This window comes from Rosa rugosa, chromosome 5, assembly GCF_958449725.1.
Source record: "Rosa rugosa chromosome 5, drRosRugo1.1, whole genome shotgun sequence".
Taxonomy (NCBI): domain Eukaryota; kingdom Viridiplantae; phylum Streptophyta; class Magnoliopsida; order Rosales; family Rosaceae; genus Rosa; species Rosa rugosa.
In genome coordinates this window covers 49,371,907-49,398,217 of record NC_084824.1, presented here as the reverse complement: position 1 = coordinate 49,398,217, position 26,311 = coordinate 49,371,907, and the positions used below count along the sequence as shown (strand labels likewise).

General features: G+C 37.4%; 3 protein-coding genes and 1 long non-coding RNA gene across 4 annotated transcripts; 2 read left to right on the top strand and 2 right to left on the bottom strand.

Annotated features, from left to right (window-relative positions):
* Positions 1-939: 939 nt before the first annotated feature.
* On the top strand, positions 940-2,761 carry LOC133708850 (uncharacterized). Its single transcript, XR_009846107.1, has 3 exons — positions 940-1,431; positions 2,125-2,148; positions 2,655-2,761. It is a non-coding gene; the product is annotated as an uncharacterized LOC133708850 (long non-coding RNA).
* Positions 2,762-7,429: 4,668 nt separating this feature from the next.
* Positions 7,430-12,015, bottom strand: LOC133711810 (G-type lectin S-receptor-like serine/threonine-protein kinase SD1-29). Its single transcript, XM_062137902.1, has 7 exons — positions 10,630-12,015; positions 10,436-10,543; positions 10,107-10,303; positions 9,804-10,014; positions 8,068-8,305; positions 7,841-7,991; positions 7,430-7,749 (listed from the first exon to the last, which is right to left on the bottom strand). The coding sequence occupies exons 1-7, from the start codon at positions 11,930-11,932 to the stop codon at positions 7,447-7,449; spliced, it is 2,511 nt and encodes an 836-aa protein (XP_061993886.1). The 5' UTR covers positions 11,933-12,015; the 3' UTR covers positions 7,430-7,446.
* Positions 12,016-17,589: 5,574 nt separating this feature from the next.
* LOC133709940 (large ribosomal subunit protein eL14y) lies at positions 17,590-19,245 on the bottom strand. Its single transcript, XM_062135901.1, has 5 exons — positions 19,088-19,245; positions 18,862-18,963; positions 18,177-18,306; positions 17,968-18,080; positions 17,590-17,857 (listed from the first exon to the last, which is right to left on the bottom strand). The coding sequence occupies exons 1-5, from the start codon at positions 19,088-19,090 to the stop codon at positions 17,804-17,806; spliced, it is 402 nt and encodes a 133-aa protein (XP_061991885.1). The 5' UTR covers positions 19,091-19,245; the 3' UTR covers positions 17,590-17,803.
* A 5,058-nt stretch (positions 19,246-24,303) lies between these two features.
* LOC133712280 (uncharacterized) lies at positions 24,304-26,024 on the top strand. Its single transcript, XM_062138385.1, has 2 exons — positions 24,304-24,463; positions 25,540-26,024. Exons 1-2 carry the CDS (start codon positions 24,335-24,337, stop codon positions 25,777-25,779), a joined length of 369 nt encoding a protein of 122 aa, XP_061994369.1. The 5' UTR covers positions 24,304-24,334; the 3' UTR covers positions 25,780-26,024.
* The last annotated feature ends 287 nt before the right edge of the window (positions 26,025-26,311 follow it).

Sequence of the window (26,311 nt, the reverse complement as noted above, 5' to 3'; positions counted from 1 at the left end):
TGCCAACTGGGTTTGATGGAATTAAAGGAATGAAGATGGAATCAAGAGCAATGAGACAATCATATGTGTGTGTGAGTGGTGCATACTCATCCACGGCGCCACACCAATAGCCAGACCAAGATCTCCGTCATCGGCGCCAGTAACGTCGGCATGGCCATCGCCCAGACCATCCTCACCTAAGACCTTGTCGAAGAGCTCGTCCTTGTTGACACCGTCCCCGATAAGCTCTGCCGCACTCAGAGAGAGAGAGAGAGAGAGAGAGACGAGGGCAATTTTGAGAACAAAAAACACATCATCAATTAAAATTATTATAAAAATTAAAGGGAGTGTGCTTTTCAATTTGAAGAGTGCAAATTTCACTCCCCTTAATTTACTATATACTAAAGCAAGAGCTCTGTTCAACCTGAATTAAAATGACGGTTTTGCCCCTTTGGTTGTTGATTATTGCATCCGTGCCCTTCATCCTAGTGTAAAAAGCCATGCACCGCATCCTTACTTTTGGGTCGCTCTTGCATTAGAGACATCTATTCATCTTCAGGATTTAATCTTCTCTTCTTGCATCACAGAGTAATCATCGATCTACCCATAAAAGATAATCATCAATCATCTGCTCTTCCCTTTTTATCTTCTGTTTGAATAACTAATATTCTATTGTTCTATCTTTGATGCTTGGGTTGGACAGAAAGTGAGAAAGAGGACTTCATGAACCTATGTATTGCAAACCTAATCGAGAAGAAAAGGAAGAAGATGTATCTGGGTAATTAGGTTTTAATCTGAGAAAGAAGAAGATGAATTTGGGTAATCGGTTCTCAATTCGGTTTTTTTTTTCTCCTTTTTTTCAGTTACGTCTAATCGATTGAATCGGATGGTTGGTTTTTGTGGTATTGTGGTTTAATTTGCAATGCTTTTTCACGTCTTCAGATATCCTAGATGGTGCTCTAGTCGATTTCCCAAGTTTCAAACTCTGGTGTTCGAATACACTAAGCATTTAATCGATAGCCAATTTGTTGATTCTGCATCAAGTAATAATCTTTTTCACTGAAAGAAATGCTCTATTAGACTATTATTGTTTCCCAGTGTTTGTAGCTGTTAGTTGTCCAACCTGTAAATCCACGATAGGTTATTTCTTCATTTAGTATAGTTTCAAACTTTCAATTGAAAATTATTCCTCTAAAGGGGTAGTACTTCCCTGGAGTGAAAAACATCACTCTACTAATCATTCTTTTATGTAACTGAGGGTCTGAGGCCACCAATCACTGAAACATGTAATACTATTTGGTGCATTGTCATTAAAACTTAATTTAGCTGCTTCTCATGATAGAGATCACAGTCTGTTCCCCCCGGTTACTACGTTGATTCAATATCTGATGCTGAGAGACCAAAGAGAACCTCTTCCAGGGGAGGCTAAATCCATTATTTGCAGGCGTTATGGTGAGTAGGGTTGTCAATGGGTCGTGTCGGGTCAAGGTATTTGTCGTGTCGCAAAAGACAAACCCAAACCCAAGTCATTTAATAATCGTGTCAAAAATTTAAACCAAAACCCAACCTATTTATTAAACGGGTTACCCGTTTCCAACCCGCTTAACCCGTTTAATAAATAGGTCATGTCACGTTAGACAAAATGACCCATTTAAGAGTTAACAATGCAACCCATTTAACTATAAAAAAATGCATAAATTGATTAAATTCGCTAAAAACTCCACAAGACGAAGAATATAAATAATTAAATCCAATAATTATAAAGAAAAATATTCAAATTGTCTAATCCTATGATCAAATACTCTCGACGTCTAAAATTTCAAGAAGTATAGCATATTTGGGTAATACGGGTTCACTTCGTGTTGGCGGGTTGACCCGTGGCCGACCCATTTATTAAATGGGTCATGGTGGGTTGACCCATGGTCCACCCGCTTTTTAATCGTGCGGGTTGAACCCGCTTTATTTCTTGCGGGTTTCGAGTCGTGTTATCGGGTCGTGTCGGAATTGACAGCCCTAATGGTGAGTATATATGCGTTTAGACAAATGATGATATTTGCAGTTTGGAATGTAAACTGACTGATATGATTGTAATTCTTATATGGAAAATTTATTGATTTTCCTTTGCTTGGTTTTACTTGCGGCTAGGTTTTTTGCTGAAAAGTAACAAAGGTACTGCTTCTTCTTGCTATATGCCCTTTCTCATATGGATATTGATCGCTTTCTGGGTTCGTGGTTATCTGTGGTGCATGTGGTTTTGTAGAATTAGCTTTATCTGAACTGTGGTTTTGGTGTGGGTTTTTTCTAAAATGTGTTTAATTTCTGATTTCAAGTATTGAAATTTTGGGATTTATTGATTCTACAAATTATGGTTTCTTGATTCGTTGGATTTTGTGCATGGGTGTTCGTCGCTGATTTAGGGTGAATAGGTAAGGAAGAAATTACAACTTCTTTCGCTGATTTCCCTGACGAATGGTGGGGATCCTTCTTTTGGGACAACGCTCTCATGTTCGTCTTTTGTGAAGGGGGTGTTTGATGTTGTAATTTCTTCCTTCCCTGTGATTGTCAGTCTTCATGATGATCTATTTAGGATATTTGAAAAAAATCTTCGTCATGCTTTTTTACTTTCATATTTTGTGGCTTCCTTCTGATGTCTATCAAACCTATTATTTATGCAGACTCATGACAGAGTTATCTCAGCTATGTCCTATGGCCCAAGAGAATTCACATGTTGCTTACAGAAAGACATCCACAAAATTTCCACTTTCATTAGATCGAAAACATTGGTCAAAGGTAGAAAAGAAAAGATTTTCAAAAGGGAAGAAGACAACAATTTCAGCAAATGGTGGTTCAATCTACCTAGATGAATCAAGGTATCTTCCCTCATTTTCATCATTTATGATGTCATGTCACGGTAACATTTTGGAGTGTGTTTTGTGAAAAGAATCGGAATTGGTGAAAGACTGAAAGTTCAAAATGAACCTACATATAAATAGGTTATGTAATTTTTTAGCACTTGATAATGGAAGGCAGAAATCCCTTTATATTTGTCACGCTCCGATTTTTAAACACACTTAAAAATCGATATATATAATCTCATAATTATACATGCGCGATGATTCAGCCATCAATACAAAATACCTGAAAAACTTTTTCCTTTTAAACCAAGTACATACTGATGCCCTGACCCCACAAAGTCAATATATACTCGCTCCGCAGAGTTATATATTACACGAGTTACGAATTAAATTGCCACAACAAAATAATAAGTAAATGCTCCTCAGAGCTTACTACAAGCGGAAGTCTTAATAACGGTAGAGTCACAAAATTGGTTTCCTACCGTAAAGCTGCTAGCACGCTACCTTAGTTTTCAGCCATGATTACCCTGACTTGCAGGATTAACCCCTACACCATTGAATAGTGCACCGGGTTGCCACACAACAAACCCGATAAGCTTAAGAAAGCTCGTATGAGTAACTCAAAACAACTCACACAAAATCACGAGATAAACCCACACATTTCAATCAAAAAACAACTCACGCAAATCATGGGACAAACCCACACGTTTCAATCAAGAAACAACTCACGCAAATCACGAGATAAACCCACACGTTTCGATCAAGAAACAACTCACGCAAATCACGGCGGACAGACTAGAGCTCTAACTGATCGTATCCACTAACCCGGCCAAAGGCGTGAAGTCCCGATTTTCCCACCCTCGATCACATTTCGTGATCCACGATCCTCAACTCGTAAGTCTTTGGATCCACGGTGTAAATACCAAAACATTTAAAGGAGTCGCACTGGACCCAAAATGTTACACGAATCTAAAATAAAAGATTCCCCGTAATTGATCCCCATTAATTACTCCCGGCACAAGACCCACACTTAAATAAGCCACCCGCGAACTAAAAATTTTCCACAATACACAACACTTTTCAAAACAATAGAAATTAATCCTTTCACAAAATATTGTTTCACGAAAAGTCACACCACAAAACAATAAAATGAACGCACCCACAATTATTGTTTTATCACAACAAAACCACCAACACACATATATTTCACGTAAATATATATATACGTAGACATTCACTCAGGAATGCTACTAATATCAACTATAGTTTGCAGTTAACTAAATAACTCCCAAAACGATAAGGTAAACTCGTTCATAAATGAACATTGTGAGATTACTCACCTCAGAATCCTGTTGCGTCTTCTATACAGAACCAAACTAATACTCACACCTACAACTCGCCCAAATCACCTTGAGAAGCACCTAATCACCAATGGTCTCAAATCAGTATACGAATCACCAAGTGATTAAAGTTTGAATCCCCAAATCGAACAACAACCCTGAAAGTAACGCCAATAGAGGCGAACCCTCATCCGAGACCACTCAAAGTCTCCGGAATGTTTTTACTATCGATGTGACAAAACCACAAGTCAATCGGATAGTCGGATCCTCACGGATCGATAACCGAAACTATTGAAATCACAAAAACCCTAACATGCTCATACGATCTCCAAAAATTACATATTGTATATCAAAATGCTCGTATCGACGAGTAGATCAAAATCAGAAACAGAAACTATCCCTGAGGTGGCCGGAAACCGCAGGAAAACACCACTACAGTGACGGCGCGGGCGCCGGCCCAAAGTCTGAATTTGACAAAACTTCCAACACAAAAGTTCTTCATCTCAACTCCAATTACAACTTTCATATCTACACCAAAGTCAAATTACAAACCAATCGATCGAATTTTACTTTAGAACAAATCGGGCCGATTGAAACCCTAGAATTTCAATTCCAAAATTCAACCTCCACACTTTGAATCGATGCAAGCCATATATGCACCCTGGGGAGAAGCATCTACGTCCTCTGGGCTCCAAAAACCCTCAAGAATCACCGGTAAAGGTGGCCGGAATCTCAAGTTCCGACGAAGGCGATTTCAGCTCCGCCGCGGTGGTTTCCTGGCCTTGCTGCTCCTCCTTCGGCTCAAATCGTGAAAAACCACTTCCACAGACTTGTAGAGGAGGTTGAGGCGAAGAAAGCCCACTTCGTTTCACGTCCTATGGCGGCCGGACGAGGGAGAAATCAGCCGGTGAAGTGGAGAGGGCGACTCGGGCTCGGGGAGAGAGAAAGAGAGCTGGGTTTCCCAAAATGGAAATCTGGCTTTTTTATGCAAATTTCGGAAATTTTCGTCCTTTATACTAAAATGAAAAGTTTTCCCGAATGCGATAACTTCTTCATACGAACTCCGATTTTCGCGTGCCGCATGTCCATGAATTCGTATCGACGTGCTCTACAACTTTCGTGAAGGAAGTTTTTGGAGAAACCCAACGAATAAAAAGTCAACCTTTGTGACCCCCCTAAAATGACCCTTCATGAATAATTATTCGCCCGAAACATTTCCGCTCTGTCCACGAGCCACGAAACCGTCCAATAACCACAAAATTAATTCCGGAAAATCCTCGAAAAATAATAACGAATTTCCGGGGTACTACAATATTCAATACTTAGTAGCTATTTATCTGTGAATTTTGTTGGTATGTATAATTTTAGCTAGATGTGATTGGTTATGTGTCAAAAGAGATCAAAACGGTATAATATCTTTTTTTGTCTAGCTCAGGCCTTGCTTCAATCCAAAAGGGGAAATTTTTGGTTTAACCATGCATGCTTACCTAGACTGCATCGGTGTACATTGATATGTGATACAACACGATGTTTCCTAAACATGCCTTCCCTAACTTCATTTATCCTTGATAGTTATTCTGAAACACCTCATAGAGACTCAAATGACATTGATAACATTTTGGCTTCAATCAAGGATCTTGAAATTACCTCATATAGCATTAGACAGTTCATTCCTAAGGTTAACCGAGAGAAGTTCGTTTCCATGTGTTTCTGGACGCTCTGGTGGGAGAATGTGAAACAAGGTATAACCTTTTGTAATGGTCCAACTCTCTCTCAAGGCATTGAATTTCTAATGGAATTATGTGCAAAAGTCAGAAATTACCCATAAAGTTTTGGATTCCCGAAATCTTTAGATCTTCGATTATTCCTCGTTGCGTTGAATTGATGGACAAGGCTTGGTGGGTTCGAACCGCGATAAGGAGAGCTTCAAATCTTGGGTGGCGGCATCGGCTGAGGTGGCCGGAGAAGAAAGCTCTGACCGGGTCATGTCAGGCGGCTGCCGGAGGTTTTCTCGTTTCAATTCTCTCTCTCAAGGGAAAATCAGATGAAGTGGTGGCCAGAGACTTGGTCACCGTGGAGAGGCGCGCCGAACGCGATTGGTCCGACAGTCTGGGGAGGCAACATGGAGAAAAACCAGTCAGGTCGAGCTGGAAATCCGAGTCACTGTGAGAGAATTTTGGATTAGGGTTTTTGACTGAAATGGAAAGTTGCTGAAAATGGAAGGATGAAACTGCTATTTATAGTAGGTTTTCTAAAATAGTAACTTTTACTTTCTGATCATAATTCTTTCATGCTAACTCCGATTTTTACATGTCGTGTGTCCACGAACTTGGTTTAATGTTCTCTACATCTTTCGTGAAGGAAGTTTTCTAAAAAATAGAGCCAAACAGGAAGTCAACTTTTGGTCCCCTAATTGATTGTAATAAAGGTAAAAAGTGGGATTCTTAATTATTTACCATATGAATAACCAGTAAATAGGTAAGTTAATTGGTAATAGGTAAGTTTAGGTACGAGCATAATATGTAAAAAGAGAAAGACTGAGCTAAAATGGGTAAGGATTTGTTTAGAAATTGAGATCAATTGGAGAAAGAAACCACAAAGTTCAATTTAATTTGCACAAACCAACTTCAATTTCCCACACGTTTTTTGTACGAAACTGCAATGGGCAATTAAAATTGAACGTGGGTGAAGGTGTGAAGCCAGCTCCCTACTCCACTATAGTTTTTGCTCTCCCCACGTTTTCACATCTTTTTATAATTTTTATTTTTCTTTTCTTTTTTTTAGTTTACCATATTAACCCTTGTAGATATCATTTCCTTCAGTCTATTTTGTCTCTGGCATGGGCATTTTCGAGAGTTTGAATTTTGGTGAAGTCTTTGATACTATACCAAACACTTCTATTTCTAATAGTAGAGATTTAGATGAATCAATTAATTTAGAGGAATTCTTTCAACCAAATGTGTAAGACAATGAATTCCCATTTGGGAGGTCATGTATTCGAGTTCCATCGAAAGTGAGGAGGGTTGGGGTGGGGTGTAAAAAAACAAAAAACAAACAAACAAACAAACAAAAAGTATAAGACTACAGAAAAATGGTATTGGTGCATACTTAATTTTTCGTGTATAAAATTTGTAAAGTCATCAATAAGAAGCACCTTCTTAACGAAAAAAAAAAAAACCCTTCATATACTACCAAATAGATCGAAAACCTTCAATATGGTACTTGAGAATGACCAAAAGGCATTGCATTGTGATGTACCAATTTGCTATCGTTTAACGTCCTTCAATTATTGTCATGCTAGCTTCATTTTTGGAGGAATTTGCATTTTCATTGTATGGTCCAGGACGATAAACTGAGTTTTGGATGGTGAATACAGGTCTCTTCGGATGTGGACCATCTTTCTCGCTACTTAGAATTGAAGCTACATCCGTCATGGTTGGTCTATCTGCACCATTGTCCTGTACACAAAGAAGCCCAACATGCACGCATTTCATTACTTCTGATGAGGAATATGAATCACCCAATACTTCATCTACTAAATCCAATGCCCTGCCTTCATTCCACAACTTCCATGCCTGAAAATAATCCCATTGATTATTGTTAAGACTTGTCAAGACCTCAAAGTTGTAGACAACAACTACATTAAGATTTATAGTATAAACTTACATAGGCAAGGAAGCCTAGTTGTTGGTCATATAAACAGAAGCTAGTGTTCTTCTTGCCACTAATAACCTCCAATAACAGGACCCCGAAGCTGTAGACATCAGATTTTTCAGAAAATATCCCACCCATGGCATACTCTGGAGACATATAGCCACTGCATAGCAAACACATTAGTACATATATGACAAAATTGAATCTTTTGGTCTCTCGCTTAAAAAATTGATTCTCACCGTGTTCCAACAACCTTCTGAGTATTTTCTAGACTCTGTGTTTCTTCAACTATGCGTGCCAATCCAAAATCTGAGATTTTTGGATTCATTTTCTCATCCAAGAGAATGTTACTGACTTTTAAATCTCTATGTATTACCTTCACATAGGAATCATGATGGAGATAAAGGAGCCCTCTAGCAACACCCTGAATAATATTAAAGCGTGTAGCCCAATCAAGCACTGCTCTCTTCGTCAGATCTAATCAAATATTCAATGGACCCAATTAGAGTAGTAATGTTATTCATATTTCCCATGCATGTAACAAAGAAACATTGACGATCACTAGACTTCTAGCCTTATATATAGCTAGATTTCCACCTTTAAGTGTTAACAGATAGAGAATTGTATGAAAAGTAGTGAGTACATAATACAGATCTGAAATAAACATACACACAAAATATTGGACAGTGGTGAGCATTAAACTTGCATGGCTGAATGTCTTCCTTAGTCAAACTCTATGATAAATTGTATCTTGGTAACTTTAGTTCACATGAATTCATCATAACTCTATGCTTGAACTTTTGAAGCTTATTTATAGGGGAATTTGATTCTACACCCAAATTCACACACCCCTTTTAGAATAAACCATTAAGCTTATTTATGTAATCTCCACATTCAAAAGCCTAATGTCTACATTCAAAGCCGGTATCAATATCTCCGCAATCATGCGATTATGTTTTTGATTTCATGCATGTTGTGATTGTGATATAAATGGATCGCACAATCAGAGGTTGGTGGGTTGCCTTTGTTCAACTGCATATCCCTTTAATCCGATTGGCACGGTTGATGAGCATTGTGTTTGCTACCTATTCAATAGCTGTGTGTCTTCCTGACGAAGAGGTATTTGTTTTGTGATTTTTTAGGGTTTATGCTATTGAATCTACTCTACAAGTTCTTGATTGCATGTTTCTTTTTCCTCTTATTGTTTCTCAATAGATTCTACAAGTTCTTGATGGCTAAAGAATACTCTCACCTAGAATTTAGGTGCTATCTAATAATAGGGATATCTCCACAAAAGGATGTTTAATCACGTTGAGAAATAATCTAATAGGAATATCTACACAAACATATCTACTAAAAAATAGCAAATATATAGATCAAATCTGAAAGGAAGAGATATACAATAATTAAGGCAATTAATCTTTTTAAATAAGGAATATATACACAAACCATCTGCTAAAATATGGCATCAGCTATATACTATAATTAAGGCGATTAATGACGTTGAGATATCTAATAATAGGAATATCTACACAAACATATCTACTAAAAAATGGCAAATATATAGATCAAATCAGAAAGGAAGAGATATACAATAATTAAGGCAATTAATCGTTTTAAATAAGGGAAAATAAATTGATTGTATTAAATTCTAATTTGTGTTTATAACTGATGCCATATTTAAATTAAAAAAAACAGCTATATTTGAGGAATATTTTCCTTATTCAATCAGAAGGGTAAAATAGTAAAACTAAAAAAACGTGAAAAAACTTAATTATAGACTTAAAACCTATAAGGAAGGTTTAATTATGTGAATGGGTGTAGATTAAAAGAAAATATAGAAATGGGTTTTTCTTAATAGGAGCTTCATTTTTTGGGTTTTTTTTTTTCTAATTTTCTCTTATTTATATTAAAAGGAATATAGGGTAAGATGAGTAATGTACCGCAGCTAAAATAAAACACTAGTGAAACTAACCCAATAGAAAAGTATCCAGACTTTTGTTAGGCATGAACTCGTAAATTAGTAACTTCTCATCCTCTTTAACACAGCAACCCATCATCCTAACAAGGTTTTTGTGCTGAAGATTGGAGATCGACATCATCTCATTCTTAAACTCTTCGACACCTTGTCCTGAGCTACTAGATAGTCTTTTTACTGCTATTTCCTTCCCTTCTGGTAGCATCCCCTACACGATGTCCACAGATTAGTCATTGCATACATGTCTATATCTTAAATCTTCTGAAGTGCTATATAATGTTTTCTTAACAAAGAAAATACCTTATAAACTGGGCCAAAGCCTCCTTGACCGAGTTTGTTTGTGATGTTGAAGTTGTTTGTGGCGATTAGTATGGTATCAAAATCATATATCTTTAGCTCCGAGAGATCATACTTTCCTATATATTCTCGAATACCGTCTCCATGAATCTTAATCATACTAGTTGATTCCAAGTGCCGTGCTGTTAATTCGACACGTCCTGATTTTGCAAATAAAACTATTAAACACAGAGTTGGAACTAAACAAGAAGCAACATTTGTGTAACAGACAATAAATTATTATTTACTTATAATGTGCTAAATTAATTAACCCCCTCATTTAATTCTCTTACGCTTTTGGTTGGCATACCGCTGGTGCAAACTGAAGACTATGGCAACCAAGATACTTATAAATCCAATAGTTGTAAGGCTGGCAATTAACTTTATTGGCTTTCCTTCAACTGAAAAGAAAAGACAAAATCAACTTACAATACAAACGAAAATTAGTGGTATATATACGAGTTGTGCAAGAGCTATTATCATTTACCTAGTTCTGAGTGTGCTAGGCGGACATAAAGATCTTCTCCAAAAGATGGAGACTGCTGCATATCAATAAGGTCTTTGGACCACACCAAACACCCTATGGTATCAACATTGGCATAAGCCAGGCAAGAACAATTACTCAGGCACCGTATCTTGCAGTCCTCGGACTTTTCTGGAGCCAAAAAATTCAGATATTCATGAAAATCGGGTACTTTCAATCTTTCCAACTTCAAAAACCCATCTTTTCCTTTTGATGAGACTGATTCATTTCTGTGTGTCTCACAAGATAAATTTGTTCGTCTCACACAACCTCCTGTCCAGTTTCCTTTGCTCCATTCCTCATTTGACTTGGGTATAAACCCTTTCACACACTTGCAGATTGGAGATTCAGAAGCTTTGCAAACCCCAAAAGGTCCACAGGCGCCATAATTATCGCATGGGTTGTTCCATGACTTCGAGCGAAGATACCAGTTCTCGCCACTTGCTGAAGCTGAAGCAATAAATCTCACTATACCTTCGGAAGATATGTCGGCATATGCAAGAAATTTGTCACCAAATATTTTGTCAAAACTGTAAGATAAATACCTTGTTCCCTGTGTCGCATTATCAACAAGAGTCCATGGCGTTAGATACCGAGTATTCGATATGGGCATACCAATAAACTTTGATTTGTCCCATGGCCCACTTCTCCAGTGGGGAGTAGATCCATTTATCCAAATATACATTTGTGCCAGAAACTCTGCTGACAGTCCGAGCAAGAATATCCCCGGTGATGGATCATTTTCACTTTTCCAAGATGTCAAGAAATTCTTTTTTCCAGAACCTCTATCATATCCCAGCAACATGGTTGGCAGTTGTGAGTCACTAGGATTATTAAAACTCTCCCACAAATCAGCTCCCATAACATCTTTGGCAACGAAGTTTCCATTATCTAAGAGAACTGCAGATGAACAATTAGATATATTTGCCGACCAGACAGAAATCTGTTTCCCATCCACGAGCTCCAGACTCCCGCCGCTGCCAATTCTCAAACTAGCCAAGGTGTCTGTAGCTGCAAGAGGATTATCTCTGTTTGCCACCCATACATACTTAGGGGGAAATATACTTTTGTGCCACAACCCCAAATACTTGTTAGCAGAATTATTAGGACTGAAGAAGCCCAATTCGAATATTAGGCCAGGAGAGACAAGAGTTTCTCCCTCGGATAATGGGTGTGAAGGAGTTATGGTATATACTTCAGCGCCATACTGCGACAGAAGCAAACTGAAGATGAATAAGAAAAACAAAGTAACACTAACCAGTTGCATCCCTACCCAGATATGTTTCCCAGAAGAACAATTTCAATTATTCTCTGTTTTACAAGGATAGCTCTTCTAATGAAAGTATTACAGCACCTAGGCCACAGAGAACTTAGCTTAGATCAGGTAATTGAGAAAGTTCTACTATAGTTCAGCCAATGCTTTCAAAATCAGACATATTTGATATTATCTAACCACATGCACCTGGGTTTTTTAATTGTTATTGACTGATTGACTAACATTATATCGAAGAAACCATTTGCATATATACAAACATGTTGCCATAAGAAACCATGACTGGCAATTAAATACTACTGACAGATGTTTTCGTCCCAATCGGTGTGGTGAAATGAATTTCACATGGATTGGTTATTATTGTTTATATATATTCAATCATATAATAACCTATTTCTATTCAATCGCCGAGACAAAAGAGCAAAGCAACTTGACCAACGGGAGTCAGCACCAATGATCTTCCAAAGACCAAGGCTTCTTTTGAATAAGCCCAGTCGGTCTAGTCTAGTTTAGTTTATTAATTCTACCCCCTTTTTTCTTCGGCTACCCTTCCAAACGCAATGGTTTTTTCAGTTCTTGTGTTTGTTCTCAGAAATTTGTAGGAGCAAAAGGACTGGACAAAATGATTCAACTTTTGATCTTTGCTTTTTTCCTACTTTAGAAATCCAGCTGCAAGACGAGGAATTGTACATAACAGTCTGAACTGGATGACTTGCTTTTTTTGACTGCCGACGTATATAATTAAAGAAGATTTCATATATTGTTGCCATGTTTTCATGACCAGAACCAAAGATTCCACTTCAGGTTAAAAATGGGTCCTATGACCTCACGATGAAATCATGAACTGAACAAAAATGAAGAAAAAGATCATAAGAAAAGTAAACATTACTTGAGGAATAATGATATCAATGCTATGATGGAGTGAGAGACATAAATTAATTAGGTTTTTTTTTTTTTTTCAATAACTGAAAATCATGCAAGAACCACTCGGTTTTTATATTTATTTTTAGGGAAAAATTCACCAACGGTGTCTGAACACTTTAGTGACTTTCAGAATGATACCTGAACTCTGAAAGTTATCAATGTGATACCTAGACTTTACTTTTTGTATTATTGTCGTACCTCTGGCGAACTTCCGTCACATCTCCGTCAATTGTGAGCACGTGTGACTCACGTGAGCCCAAAAATGAGGGCAAAAAAGACATTCTGCCCTCAGTTTGTTTTAGGGAAAAATTCATCAACGGTGTCTGGACACTTAGGGGGTTTTCAGAATGATACCTGAACTTACAAAGTTATCAATGTGATACCTGGACTCATTTTTTCGTATCAACGTCGTACATACGACCAATTTCCATCACGGAGCCGTTAAATTTTGCACGTGAGTAACTTAATGAAGACAAAAAGACCGATTTACCCTCAATAGTTTTTTTTTTTCTTTTTCTTTTCTTTCTTTCTTTCTTTCTTTATTCTTCTTTCTTTCTTTCTTTCTTCTTCTTCTTTTTTGGTTTCTTCTTCCCCTGATTTGAATCATCAAGATTCAAATCATCTTGCTCGTCCGATTCCCACTGCCAATCAAACACCGCCGCTGCGTCTCAATCCACCTTCATGCACCGCAGATGTTTTTGGTTCCCCCCACTTCAAATCCTACAGCAAATTGAAATTGTGCACTAAGGCTTCGCCGCTCACTCCGAGTTCATCCCCACCGCCGCCACCGACGACTTAGCCACCACCACTCTCGTTCTCTCCTCCGACCCCCTTTTATACACCATTGATCAGAAACTCAGACCCCGCCAGCCCTCCACTCTCAAATCACAGCTCCAATCCCACTCCGCCATCCTCTCCGTCGTTCCCAACATGCAACACCATCCTCACCTGCAACTTCATCGGTCTAGCCGACAACTTCGGCCTCTAGCCCAACTTCGATCAGAGGCAATTGTAGGCAGACAAAGATTAACAACTTCGGCCTCCACACCATCCTCACCTGCAGAAAGTTCAAGCTGTTCTGATTCACCAGCTCCGCCACTTCGCTGCTACCCACGATTGCGCCTCGCCGATTAGCAGACAAAAAACTCGGAGCCTCCACCATTGAGAAATGGAGGCTCGCGTTCTGCATGTCCTGCGCGGCGGATATCGGCACCTTCGGAGAAGATACATGTTGTTTGAACAGAAATTGAGTTCGGGTTCCACGGCGGCAGTTCGTCGATTGCGGCCTTGGCTTTCTTGATGAGCCAATCGACGGCCTTGCTAGGCTGGTCGTATCCGAGCCGGTCTTGCACGTCGTAGAATTGAATGGCGGTGTGGGCGGCGAGCCGGACGCGATGGTCCCTGGGGCCTTTGGCGGTGCAGACCTTGCTGTGGTGGTCCTTCCGGCCAGTGGCCCTTACAATGTGGCCTCGAGGCTCCACGATTTTGCTGGCGGTGGAGGAAGAAGCAGTCCTTATCCCCAAACCCAATCGAGAAGCAGCGGAGGAAAACGTCATTGCGCGGTGGTGGAGGTTGTTGTGGCTCTCCTCCATTTTTCTTCCTGCATATTCGATGGTGGGTTCTCTGAAAGCGGTGGTGTTGGCAAGGAGAGAAGGAGAGAATAAAGAAACCGAAAAAGAAGAAGAAGAAGAATAAAAAAAGAAAGAAAGAAAAGAAAAGGAAAAAAAAAGAATAAAGAAAGAAAGAAAGAAAAGGAAAAAAAAAACTTTTGAGGGTAAATCGGTCTTTTTGTCTTCATTAAGTGACTCACGTGCATCTTATGTGCAAAATTTAACGACTCCGTTACGAAAATTGGTCGTAGGTACGACGTTGATATGAAAAAGTGAGTCCAGGTATCACATTGATAACTTTATAAGTTCAGGTATCATTCTGAATGTCACCTAAGTGTGCAAACACCGTTGGTGAATTATTTTCGAGGGTAAATCGGTCCTTTTGTCTTCATTAAGTGACTCACGTGCATCGCACGTGCAAAATTTAACGGCTCCGTGACGGAAATTGGTCGTAGGTACGACGTTGATATGAAAAAATGAGTTCAGGTATCACATTGATAACTTTATAAGTTCAGGTATCATTGTGAAAGTCCCCTAAGTGTCCAGACACCGTTGGTGAATTTTTCCCTTACTTTTATTATACAACTGAATTACACAGTTGTGAGTCGAATATAGAACCACCAACTTACAAAGGGAAAACTTATAACAGTAGACCAATTGATCATGAAATTTCATGACAAAATTCAAATTCATTGATCTGGTGTTAAGAAAATTGCCTAATAACTAAGTCCATCTAAACTGATTCATACCTTTATGATGCAGGAGCATCCAAGCTGCAAAGTAGAAATCTAATCAGGCTTTATTGAAATTTTAAAAATCTCTCTCTGTTTATAAGAGAACCTTCAAAATCTCCGACTCTAGCACATTGCATAGAGCTCAGAGAAGGCAATAATATTAATGAACGAGCACGATAGGTAACAAAGAGAGGTTAAAAAAGGCAATAATATTCTTGATGTTGAAAATGTGGCCAGAGGAAACTAGTAATGCTATTAGCTACATCATTAGCTATCTCTAATAATGCTATGATTTCTTTTAAGGCTGTTGATTCAGAGGTGATTTCCAGGAGCTTCTCTCACAGAAGAAGAAAGGGTAAAATCCTCAAATGGTACCCAAACAATTACGAAATGCACTTTTTGGTACCTACAAATTTTCAGAGAGTCTAGTAGTACCTGTAGTATCTCTCCGTTAACCATTTTAGTACTTCCGTCAATTATTCCATTAAAGTAGGGATAAAATTGTAAAAACCCTATTTTTTTTACAATTTTTTTATAAAACTAAATTAAACTTGGTTTAAAAAAAAAAAAGCTAGAATTGAATTTAATTAGTGAATATCTACATTTACCATTTACTTACTACTTCCATTGGTTAATCCTATTAATTGTTTGAGAAAAAATTATCTCATTAGTTGACCAAATGAATATATATTAATTTTTATAAAAAATAACTAAACACAAACAAAATACTTAAATTAATTACCCCAAGTAACCCGAGAATAGGGAATAACGGATTGGGTATTATTTTTATTTTTTATGTGTCAAATTACTTTTTAATTATAGACCTTCAATATATTATAATACTATAATTCTATATATGAATGAAAATACTATTTTACCCTTGTTATTTTACTCACATGAGTCTCACATGGCCGCCACGTAGGCATTTTTAACGGAATAATGGACGGAGGTACCATAGGGGCTAACGGAGGAATAGTGTAGGTACCACTAGACTCTCTAAAAATTTATAGGTACTAAAAAGTGCATTTGGTGATAATTCGGGTACCATTTGAGGATTTTACCCAAGAAGAAACCTAATATGAAGGCTTTTATGGGTACCATGCATAGCTTCGTTTTGGGGCTTGAAGAAAAGGCTTTCGATGAGAAGCCAAGGTGATTGTTTGGTGTTAAGGGTTTCCGAGGAAGAGAGGCGACAAATTGTTTTTGGAATAGTACTAGCTTGAATTGGGTCTGTTGCATTGGCTATGGTGAATTTTTAAAGAAATTAATGGGGATGTGTTTGATATTTCATAGTTTGGGATGTCAAGAACATGTTGGAGGTGATAGTGTTGCTTCTTTGGTTCTCCATAGATGGGAAGAGGAAGCTTCTAGGAGGTCGAAGCTTTCCCAGTAATTAATTTTTAGACCTGTTTGGGCTCAAAATCCCGGAAAACCAGCCAAAAAATTTTAAGCTAGGCTTTATTATGTCCCTAGAATTCAAAAACAAAAAATGAACCCGACCTGAATATTTCTGTCTGAGCTCGAGCCTCAAAAATTTTAGGACAGCCGAACCGGCGTCCAGCCCTAATTACTAGAGTATATATTTACTGGACTAAATTAGCCTTAAGTAGGGTGGACTTTGTTCTATAGGTTTTTTCAATTTGATTTTTTGGCACTAATCTCTAACCGAATCGATATATCGATTTTGCATTTTTCAAAATTGAAACCGACCTAAAATTTATGAGAATCAACGTGTCGGTTAATCATAAAATATTCATTAAGCAAGAAGTTGAAAAATATGCATTTACTACCATGAGAGAATCACACTACCATTGTTGGTCTGATCTTCCGGTTGATCTGTTAAGAGAAGTGACTGAACGTCTCTCATACGGCGATGTTCTTCGCTTTGGCGTCGTATGCAAAAAATGGCAGCAAGCTATTCCCGACGACCAACGTATAAGACTCTGCCTGGGCCGCTGTTACCGCCGTAAGCGCATTGTAGATCGGCCCGAAACCCCCACTCAAACAATTAAAGGCAAAATGGACCATTCCAAGCCCAACTCCAATCTACTGCATCACATAATTATATTCATACAATTTTGACATAATTACCAAGTCTTCCTAGTCGAAATGATAGCTTGAAATTCCAGCTTGGATAGAGTTCGTGCTAAACGAAATCGATCGGTGGAACGTTAAAAAATTATCCCATCAACAGTGTTACAAAATCAACCATATCCATGTTAGAATTAGGAAGGGTGCCTTCATAGGCCATAGACCCTTAATACCTCTATATGATCATGGTTCCAGAGCCCAAGTCCGTTCAGACCTGGTGATACTTAGGACCTTTGAAGCAATGAGGTATCGGTCACAAAATCAGAGTTCAAGGTATTACAAGCAGGCAAAGTAAAACACAAACAGTTTCATCTTAAACAACTTTCAGTCATGATCCAAAAATCATGAGGTTCCCAACTTGTCACCAATATTAAAAAAGTGAAAAGAAAAAAAAAACAATTTAGTACTCTGAAAAAGACTAATAGAAGGAACAAGGGGATTACAAACCGAAGTACAGTTTTGAAGAAAATTCATTACAAAATTGTAAACCTAACATCAAATATTGCCTAGGCACTCTGCTTCTTCAGTTTTGCAAGTTCGCTCTTGACCAGGCCAGCCCTCTGCAAATCAGAAAAGATCCATTAGTTTGTGATGATTCAATAGAACAAAGCCAAAAGATATCAAGAGGAAGCATCATACTCAATACTTAAAAAAACACAAACAAACTAACCTTGATCTTAGCCAACATAAGCTTGAAGCGATCAAAGTCATTAAGATTGGCCCTTCGCTTCTGAACAATAAGCTTCCTACCCCAAGAGCTACTTTCCCACTTCTTCTTAACATCTAAAGCACGTACACAAGAATCCAAGTTTAGGGTTTAGGGTTTAGAATCCAAGTGTGTACATATAAACAAAATTATCCGTAAGTTACTGAGCCTACCAGCAGCCTCCATTGCAGCAAGCAATTCCTTCTTCTTGGGGACCCTCTTGATGTCAATTTTGATGTCAGTGAGAGAAAGCCTCTTGAAATTCATTTGAGATCTCACCATATCAGGGGCATCAACAAGAGCCTAACACGAACCAGCAATGTCAACATAGGATCCATACCAAACGACATGCAAAGTTACCAGATATGAAAATAACTAGCACACAAAATGACCTAAGATAATAAAATTCAGGCCGGTTCGGTCTCATAGTCAGAATACAACATGGGCATACACAGATTAAATTTTCAATTCCTTTTACCAGAAAAAACACTCCAACCCTAAAATAAAGCCTATATGATTCGCAACGCCACGGAATAAATAATTTTAAACATTCCGGGAGTGTGATAGATGAACCCTCACACTGTCACACACATTGCACTTGCCCTTCACTAAATATATATATATAACATTCACATGAGCCTAAAATAAACCAAATTTCAAAAAATTAAAAACCAAATTATACAGAGAAAAAAGATCTTACAAATCCACTAAAATAAACCTGGTGCTAATTAAACTTAAAAGCATAGATCTCAGATTACCACTATTAGAAGCAGTAATCAAACAATAACTCCAAATCTAGCCTAAGAAAAAATTGAAATTTGGACAAAGGGAAAAGGGGGAGAGAGAGAGAGGAAGTACTCTGTTCTGGTCGATGACGTCGACGATGACGACGAGCTTGCCGTAGTCCTCGCCGTAGTTGACGAGAGCCACCCTTCCGATCTCCACGTACCTCTTGAAAGGCTACGCAAAAACAAAAACAACAAAACCGAATCAGATCAGAGAAAAACCACAAGCAGAGAGAGAGAGAGAGAGAGGTAAACGACGGCGTTTGGATAGAGGAGGAAGGAGAAGAGAGGGCGCTCACCATTTTTGGGTTGTTGAGGTGAAGTGCTGTGTGTGAGTGTGAGAGGAAGGAGGCGGAGGAGGGTAGAGCAGCAAATGGTCGAGGATTAGGGTTTTTGTTTTGAGGGTCATTTTGTAGGTTTTTGTTGGGCCTGGGTGTGATGGGTCGGGTTTGTTGATTGGGCTGGGCTGGCTTTTCTGGATTTACTACTCACCAGGCCCAAGGTGGTCGAATTCTATTATCTTACAATTCGGGCAAACAATCTGGATCCCGAATATTGTATTACACTTGATCGGTACTAGAGAAAAAATTTGATGGAATAAATTGTGTTTAGTGAAGACTCAGCTCTACACCTATATTATTTTTTGGGCTGTTAGAATATATACTGTTGATGAACTGAGAAGATATTGTGGGAAAACTGTAAAGCTAATGTTGAAAGAACAAAAAAAAAAAAAATTACTGCTAAAGAATCGGAAAGTTATTGTAGACATCTAATAGATATTATCGAAGAATTGAAAAACTATAATTGTAGCTAAAAAAGTTTAACCTAACCAAAAAACTACTGAACAATGTTCAAGCCAAATCCCACTCACCTGGATATCCACCGTCCTCCCACATTTCAACAATGGACCAAAGCAGTTGTGTTTCTCTCGCCGATGGGAGTCTATCTACACCATGGGTCATTAATTTATATGTGGAAGAACATCTACCTCCTCTACATCTTTTATTTTTTATTTTTTTTTAACAAAAGTAGTCTTATGAGGGAAACAACTTGAACTTAAGATCTTATTTAATATTGTATAGCGAACCAGTTTTTTTTTTCTTTTCTTTTCTTTTAGTCAAGTGAAATAGTCAATCTTAAGTGTACGATACCTACTATCTAGTCTCATTTACTTGGTCAAATGATTTCGTACTCAGTTAATTAGTTGTGTTTAACGGTTCTTTATATAAGTCATGCTTAATAGTCCTTACAAATACAAGGGTGGTGCAAATTATGAGGCAGTTGGAATGAGTTTTTTTGCCTCTTTTCCACTCTTGGTTTTAAATCTAAGATTCTAAGAACAGTTTATTGACTAATAAAACATGACTCAACTACTATGGAAAGTTGGAAACCCAAGACATGCAAAGGGTGTTCCCATTCAGGTGATCAAAACTATATCAACGGTTGAGCGTTATTTTTGAATTGGAGTTTCTAGGATCTAGGGTTTAGGATTCTCGTATTGCTAATATATGTATGAGAATTACCACTTTTAGGACTTAATTACTCAAATGAGAACTTACTTTAGGGTTTTTGTCCATTTACCCCATTTTTAGAGATTTTTTTCTCACTTACCCCATTAAGATTTTTTTTTTGTTTTTTAATTTTTTTTAATACCATTTTACTCTCACCCCTTTGTTACTTAGAGAGAGAGAGAGAGAGAGAATGGAAGAGTGAGAAACCATAGGAGACTTCGCCGGAGCCCGGTCATCAGCCGACGGAATCCGGTCGCCGGATTCCGGCAATTTTCGCCAGATTCCGGTCATCGGCCGCCGGATTCCAGCCAACTTTCGCCAGAATCCGGTCACCGGCCGCGAGAGGCCGGAAATGTTTATTGCCTCCAATAGAGGGGCAATAAACCTCTATTGCCCCCCAATAGCCGTCTATTACCCCCCAATAGAATTTTCAATTGCCGGAATGGGAACTAATCTCCCTAAATTTAGACAAATAAAACTTTGATTAAAGAAAAAAAACGAGAATATTACATCAATTCAAAATGTCTATTCCCCCCCCCCCCCCCCCCCAAATAAAACTTTTTTTTTCTTCTTTTTCCTTTCCTTATGGGTCTTCTGCCCCCATTTTACCAAAAAAGAAAATAAAAGAAAGAGGAAGGACATGGTGTTTTTTTTTTTCCCAACTAGCAAAGAATCATTTCAGTTTCTTTGTTTTTTTTTATTAGAGGCTCTAGATTTTAAAATAAAAGGAAAGGTTTTTGTTGATACAAAAAACAAAAGGAAAGTTGTTAATCCAAAGCTGGACTTTTTTTTTTTTTTTTTGTATAACAATGCAAAGCTGGACTTTATGCATCAGCGCTGAACAAGTCAACAAACATGATACCTTCTATAATTAATTATAATAAAGCTGTAGAACATTGGATTGAATATAAGAGAAACTGAATACTTATTGGCTATAAAACCAGCAATAAGATCTGATCTAATCATCGCCCGCTGCCCCGCTCAAACTGAATCTTAGTACCAAAACGATAAAGGCCTATCCAACTTTGCTATCTGTCTTGTTGATTTGTGGATTACTACTAACGCGCGCAGTACTCTAGAGAGACGGCACCGCACGGAGCCTCGACAATGGTGCGGAGGAGAGAGACAAAGACGACATAGAGCTTCTATGACAGCGCGGAGGGCAGAGAGAGTCAGCGCCGAGCCTCGATGGCACAGACGAAATAGAGAAGAGAGAGAGAGAGAGGAGAAAGAGTTTGGGATGAGAGATAGAGATGAGAGTGTGGTGTGGTTGTAGTTTATTAATTAGATTGAGGGTAAAATTGCCATTTCACTTTAAATTGGGTTAGTAGGAATAAAAATCTGTTGATGGGGTAAAGTGGGATAATTTTTGCTCATTTTGGTGTTTTGGGTCAATGACCCCTTACTCTAATGAGAATCTTATTTACCTTAATGAGGAATTTTTTCTAATTAACTACTTTACTTTAAAGATGACCTTATTTACTTTAATAAAGACTTTTTTCTAGTTCTCACATGAGTCTTTAAAATGACAAAAATTACATGAAATATGACATGTATGAGAATCGTTAATGTAGCATAACTTTATGCTGTATGTAGGTTCTCGGAAAATTTTACAATGTGTTAACGTATGACATGCATACAATTGCCTTAAAAGTGGTAAAATGAGTCCTCAAAATAGTAATATTAGTCCTCAAAATGGTAACATGAGTCCTTAAAGTGGTAAATTTTCTTAGTTACCACATTAGTCCTCAAAATAGTAATATTAATCCTCAAAGTGGTAACATGAGTCCTTAAAGTGGTAAATTTTCTTAATTTACCATATGAGTCCTCAAAATAGTAATATTAGTCCTCAAAGTGGTAACATGAGTCTTTAAAGTGATAAAAATAGTTGATGTATGAGAAATGTTAACATACCATAGCTTTACCCGTAGGTCCTCAAACAGCTATAGAGATTGCGCGTAGCTAATGCCATACTTATCATGTCTTCTATGATCTCCTATAATTCACCATCACTGACTTCATCCTCATTGTCTGGAAAGCCCGTACACAGTTTTCAGGTTGAAATATATTTTGATCTCTTCAACAACATGGCGACCACTTTCTACAATTTTGTATGTATGATTCGAAGAATATGTATGACTATACACACACACACACATGAATCACCATCGATCCTGTACAAGATTATACGTTTTCAATTAAATACTAATATACTTGTCTTCACGCACCTAATGTTTAAAACTCAAACCATATCGTGCTTCCTTTTTCTAGGAGGGCCTGGAGAATTTATGCATGTAACATCACCCGAAGTGCAAAGTCAAAAACCAAACCGACATTAATCAAGCTAGCGAGAACATCCAATAGGATTCTTAAAAGTAGTTCATAGATTTTTTATGTAGAGAACTCGACCATCACCTTTGCTCATTTTTTATCTTATCGTATCTTTGAATGCTTATTAAGCTTATCTTTGTGCATCTTTCATATCCCAAGCCTAACTAGTTGATTAGTTTCAAGTTGACTTGGTTTTTTTATTTCATATCGTATATTCTTGTATGTTAATTTTTTCTACTTTATTTGGAATTTTGTTCATACTTAATCGGATGATATTCTGTAGGGTTGTGCCCAAAATTAGTTTAACAATTATTTATGAGTAATTGATATGGTCATCATTTGCATTATGCTTTTCTGGTGAGTGGTGAATGTACTCGAGTAGTCGAATGACATCTGATCTCTTAATTACTTCTTTACAGCTCTCCAACAAAATCTTAACGTTTCAAGAAAAAAATTACAATAACAATACACATACACATTCGTTTCTCTGATTAATTTGTGAGAAAGAGCCACAATATTTTTGACACTTTGGATCAATTAGAAGGAGATCAAAAGACCTGAACTAACAGGGAAAAAAAAAAGCATTGAAAATAAAGAAGAGAATACAATGCTTAGAAAAAAAAAAAAAAAAAAGCATCATTGGTCTATTGATCAGAAGCAAGAAATTCACACAGCTGATCAACACCTGCAGCAACATCACACTGATGCCACACCATATCAACGCCAGCACAAGCAAGAAAAATGTGACTAGCACTCTAGAGAATAACCTCTCAAATCTGTTACAGAATCGAGCTAAGCTTTCACTTTTGATTATTGTACGTCAAGTATATATATAGGTGCCTTGTATCTGTAATTACAAGATGAAATCCGTTAAAGAAACATTCTCTCTCTCTTTTCAGTTTCTCTTTATGATCTAATATTAATTACTTGTTTTAAAAATCAAAATCATTAAGTTGAGCCACATATGCACATGTGTTCTTAATTCAACTATTTTCAGTATGAAGGATGTAGTCATGATAATTTTGAAACTTTTTTTTTTTTTTTGTCTCGAAAGTTTAGAATTTCCAAAACTCCTCATTCTAACAATAGAAATGTTCGTTCAAGATCTATCTAAAAAAAAAATTAGTTGGACTTTTGAAATTGAGAGAGATCCGTAACTCTAACCATAGACCATATTAACATTTGTGCCAAGTATACGTTTAATAAAAATCTCGTACTCATAAATTTGGAGCCTTCTGTTTCCACACATTTCATATTTCTACAAATTTCAATAAGCAACCGATGCATAGTATTGATACATTCTGAATCAAGGAGATGAACTATTTCAGAGCTACCTAATTCCTCTCTAGTGGTTGGAACACAAAACGAATGACTAACACATACATTCAACATGGAAAATATATCATATACATGGTTATAATGGTGGAGTATTCTCAACTACATGTCATGCATGGAAGTTGCGCCAATTTTGCACAATGGGGAGTTGGGGACAGTCAAGAATCTTTTGTATGAACCATATAAAGCATTGAGGGGGCGGTTGTAGAATTTTCAGCTTTTCCTTTTCAATTATATTTGCATTTAAGATACTCATTCCTTAAAGATTCCTTAAAGATAGGGGGGAAAATCTAATACCATCTCTTTTTTGACCTATAAGAGAGGACCCTAGCTGCACTTCTCTCCATTCAAACCCCAGAGACTGAAAGAATGGGAGAATTAGGAGAAGAGATTGTGAACAACATTAGCCTGAAGGACCTCTCTAAGAAGCTAGATGAATTTGCCAAGGCCAGAGATTGGGAGAAGTACCATAGTCCCAGAAATCTACTCCTTGCTATGGTAATAATCGTCTTTCACTATTGTTATTTTTCTTTCTTTCTTCTTTATTGTTATTATTTTTATGAGTCTGGATCTCCTTGTAGAACAGTCACTTTCTCCCACACATGAAAGCTGTTTTATCTCAAATTTATTGGGTATAGGGTTATAGGGAGAGCTTCTAATGAGAACCATTAAAATAAGAACTTCAATCGTGAGGACTTCTTGATCTACGATTCTGAGACCCACTTTTCGATCACATTTCCGCAAATCAACTGTTAGTTTAGATATTCATGAGTAAATCATTTCTACAAATTTTCAACCAATTTGAAAATCGTTAAGGCATTCATAGTCGTAATTTATCATTTATGAACATGAAAGGTTCAAGTTTGACAGATTTGGTTCGTCTATTGATTTGATTTAGTTCAGTACCTTAATCATTAGCAATTTAGAATAAAATTTTCAGATGTGATCTACTCATGCATGCATTAACATGTAACAGTTGATTTGTCGTAATGTAATAAAGTGAGTCTTATAACCGTTGATTAGAAAGTCCTCATGAAGTCATCATTTTAATAGTCCTTGTTAGAAGCTCTCTCTAGAGTTGTAATGTTTTTGTTTTGGGTTGTATGTGGCTTAGCCTCTGTCGTCAAGTCCTCGATACTAGCCTACGTAGTGATGGTTGTGGGGGAAAACTATAAGGATGGGATAGGTAACGAGTTTTATGTTTACTCAGGTGTACCCGTCTTCAAAAATTCTAAGGTACTCTCGAATATTGAAACTTTAGAGTCACAAACTGTCAAATTGCAAATTGTTTGCAATTACCTAAAGACGGCTATGAACCATAGTTTCAAAACTCTAGAGTACTATAGACAACCCGCGATTGGGGTGAGTTGAGGATTTAATCTATCTTAATTTTTTCTCTCAAAATTTGAAAAAGCTTTGATAATTTCCTTCAAGAAACTTGGACCAGCCCTTGGCAAAATGCTAGCATCACGTACTGTCACACAAAGCTAAGCCATTCATATATTGAATGGATGAAAATGCAAATGCAATTCAAGGTTGTAGAGATGCCTCTTACAGATTCTTAATTTGTGTAGGTGGGAGAGGTTGGTGAGCTATCAGAAATATTCCAATGGAGAGGAGAGGTGGACAAGGGGTTACCAAATTGGGAGGACTCAGATAAAGAGCATCTGGGAGAAGAGCTATCAGATGTGCTTCTTTACCTAATAAGGTTGGCTGACATATGTGGCATTGATCTTGCTGATGCTGCCTCCAAAAAGATTGTAAAGAATGCTATCAAATACCCACCACCCAAAGTCACCAAAGATCTTCATTAAGACGCGTATCTTTGTTTGCCAATTTTGTTTAATAAGGTTGAACTTGGATTTCAATAAAGTCTTCAGATGAATTTAGAGTTAACTCAGTGGTTAGAGCACTCACTACCTATGTACGAAGTCATGAGTTCGAGTCACCATGGGGGCAGGAGTGAAATCTTTTGATCCTCTTTGAAAAAAAAAGAAAAAAGAGTTAGCAAGAAGTTTTCATCTTGTTTTTCTTATTGAATGATAACTAAAGTCATCTATGATCTCAGTCTGTTATGTCTCAGTCTGTTATGGGATTTTTTATTTTAAATTTAATTTCATTGAATATATTCATTTAGTTGTTTTGTTATCTTTTTGGGGATAGTGCAGATTTGCTCACCTAAGGGACTGTGAGGGACAAATACATCTTAACCACATGTATTAAATATAAAAGCAGAAATTATAATAACTTAAAACTTTGCATTTATTTTCAGCCGTCAGATTCACTTGTCCCTCACAGTCCCTTAAAAACTATCCCTTAGGTGAGCAGGCCTTGGGGATAGTGCAT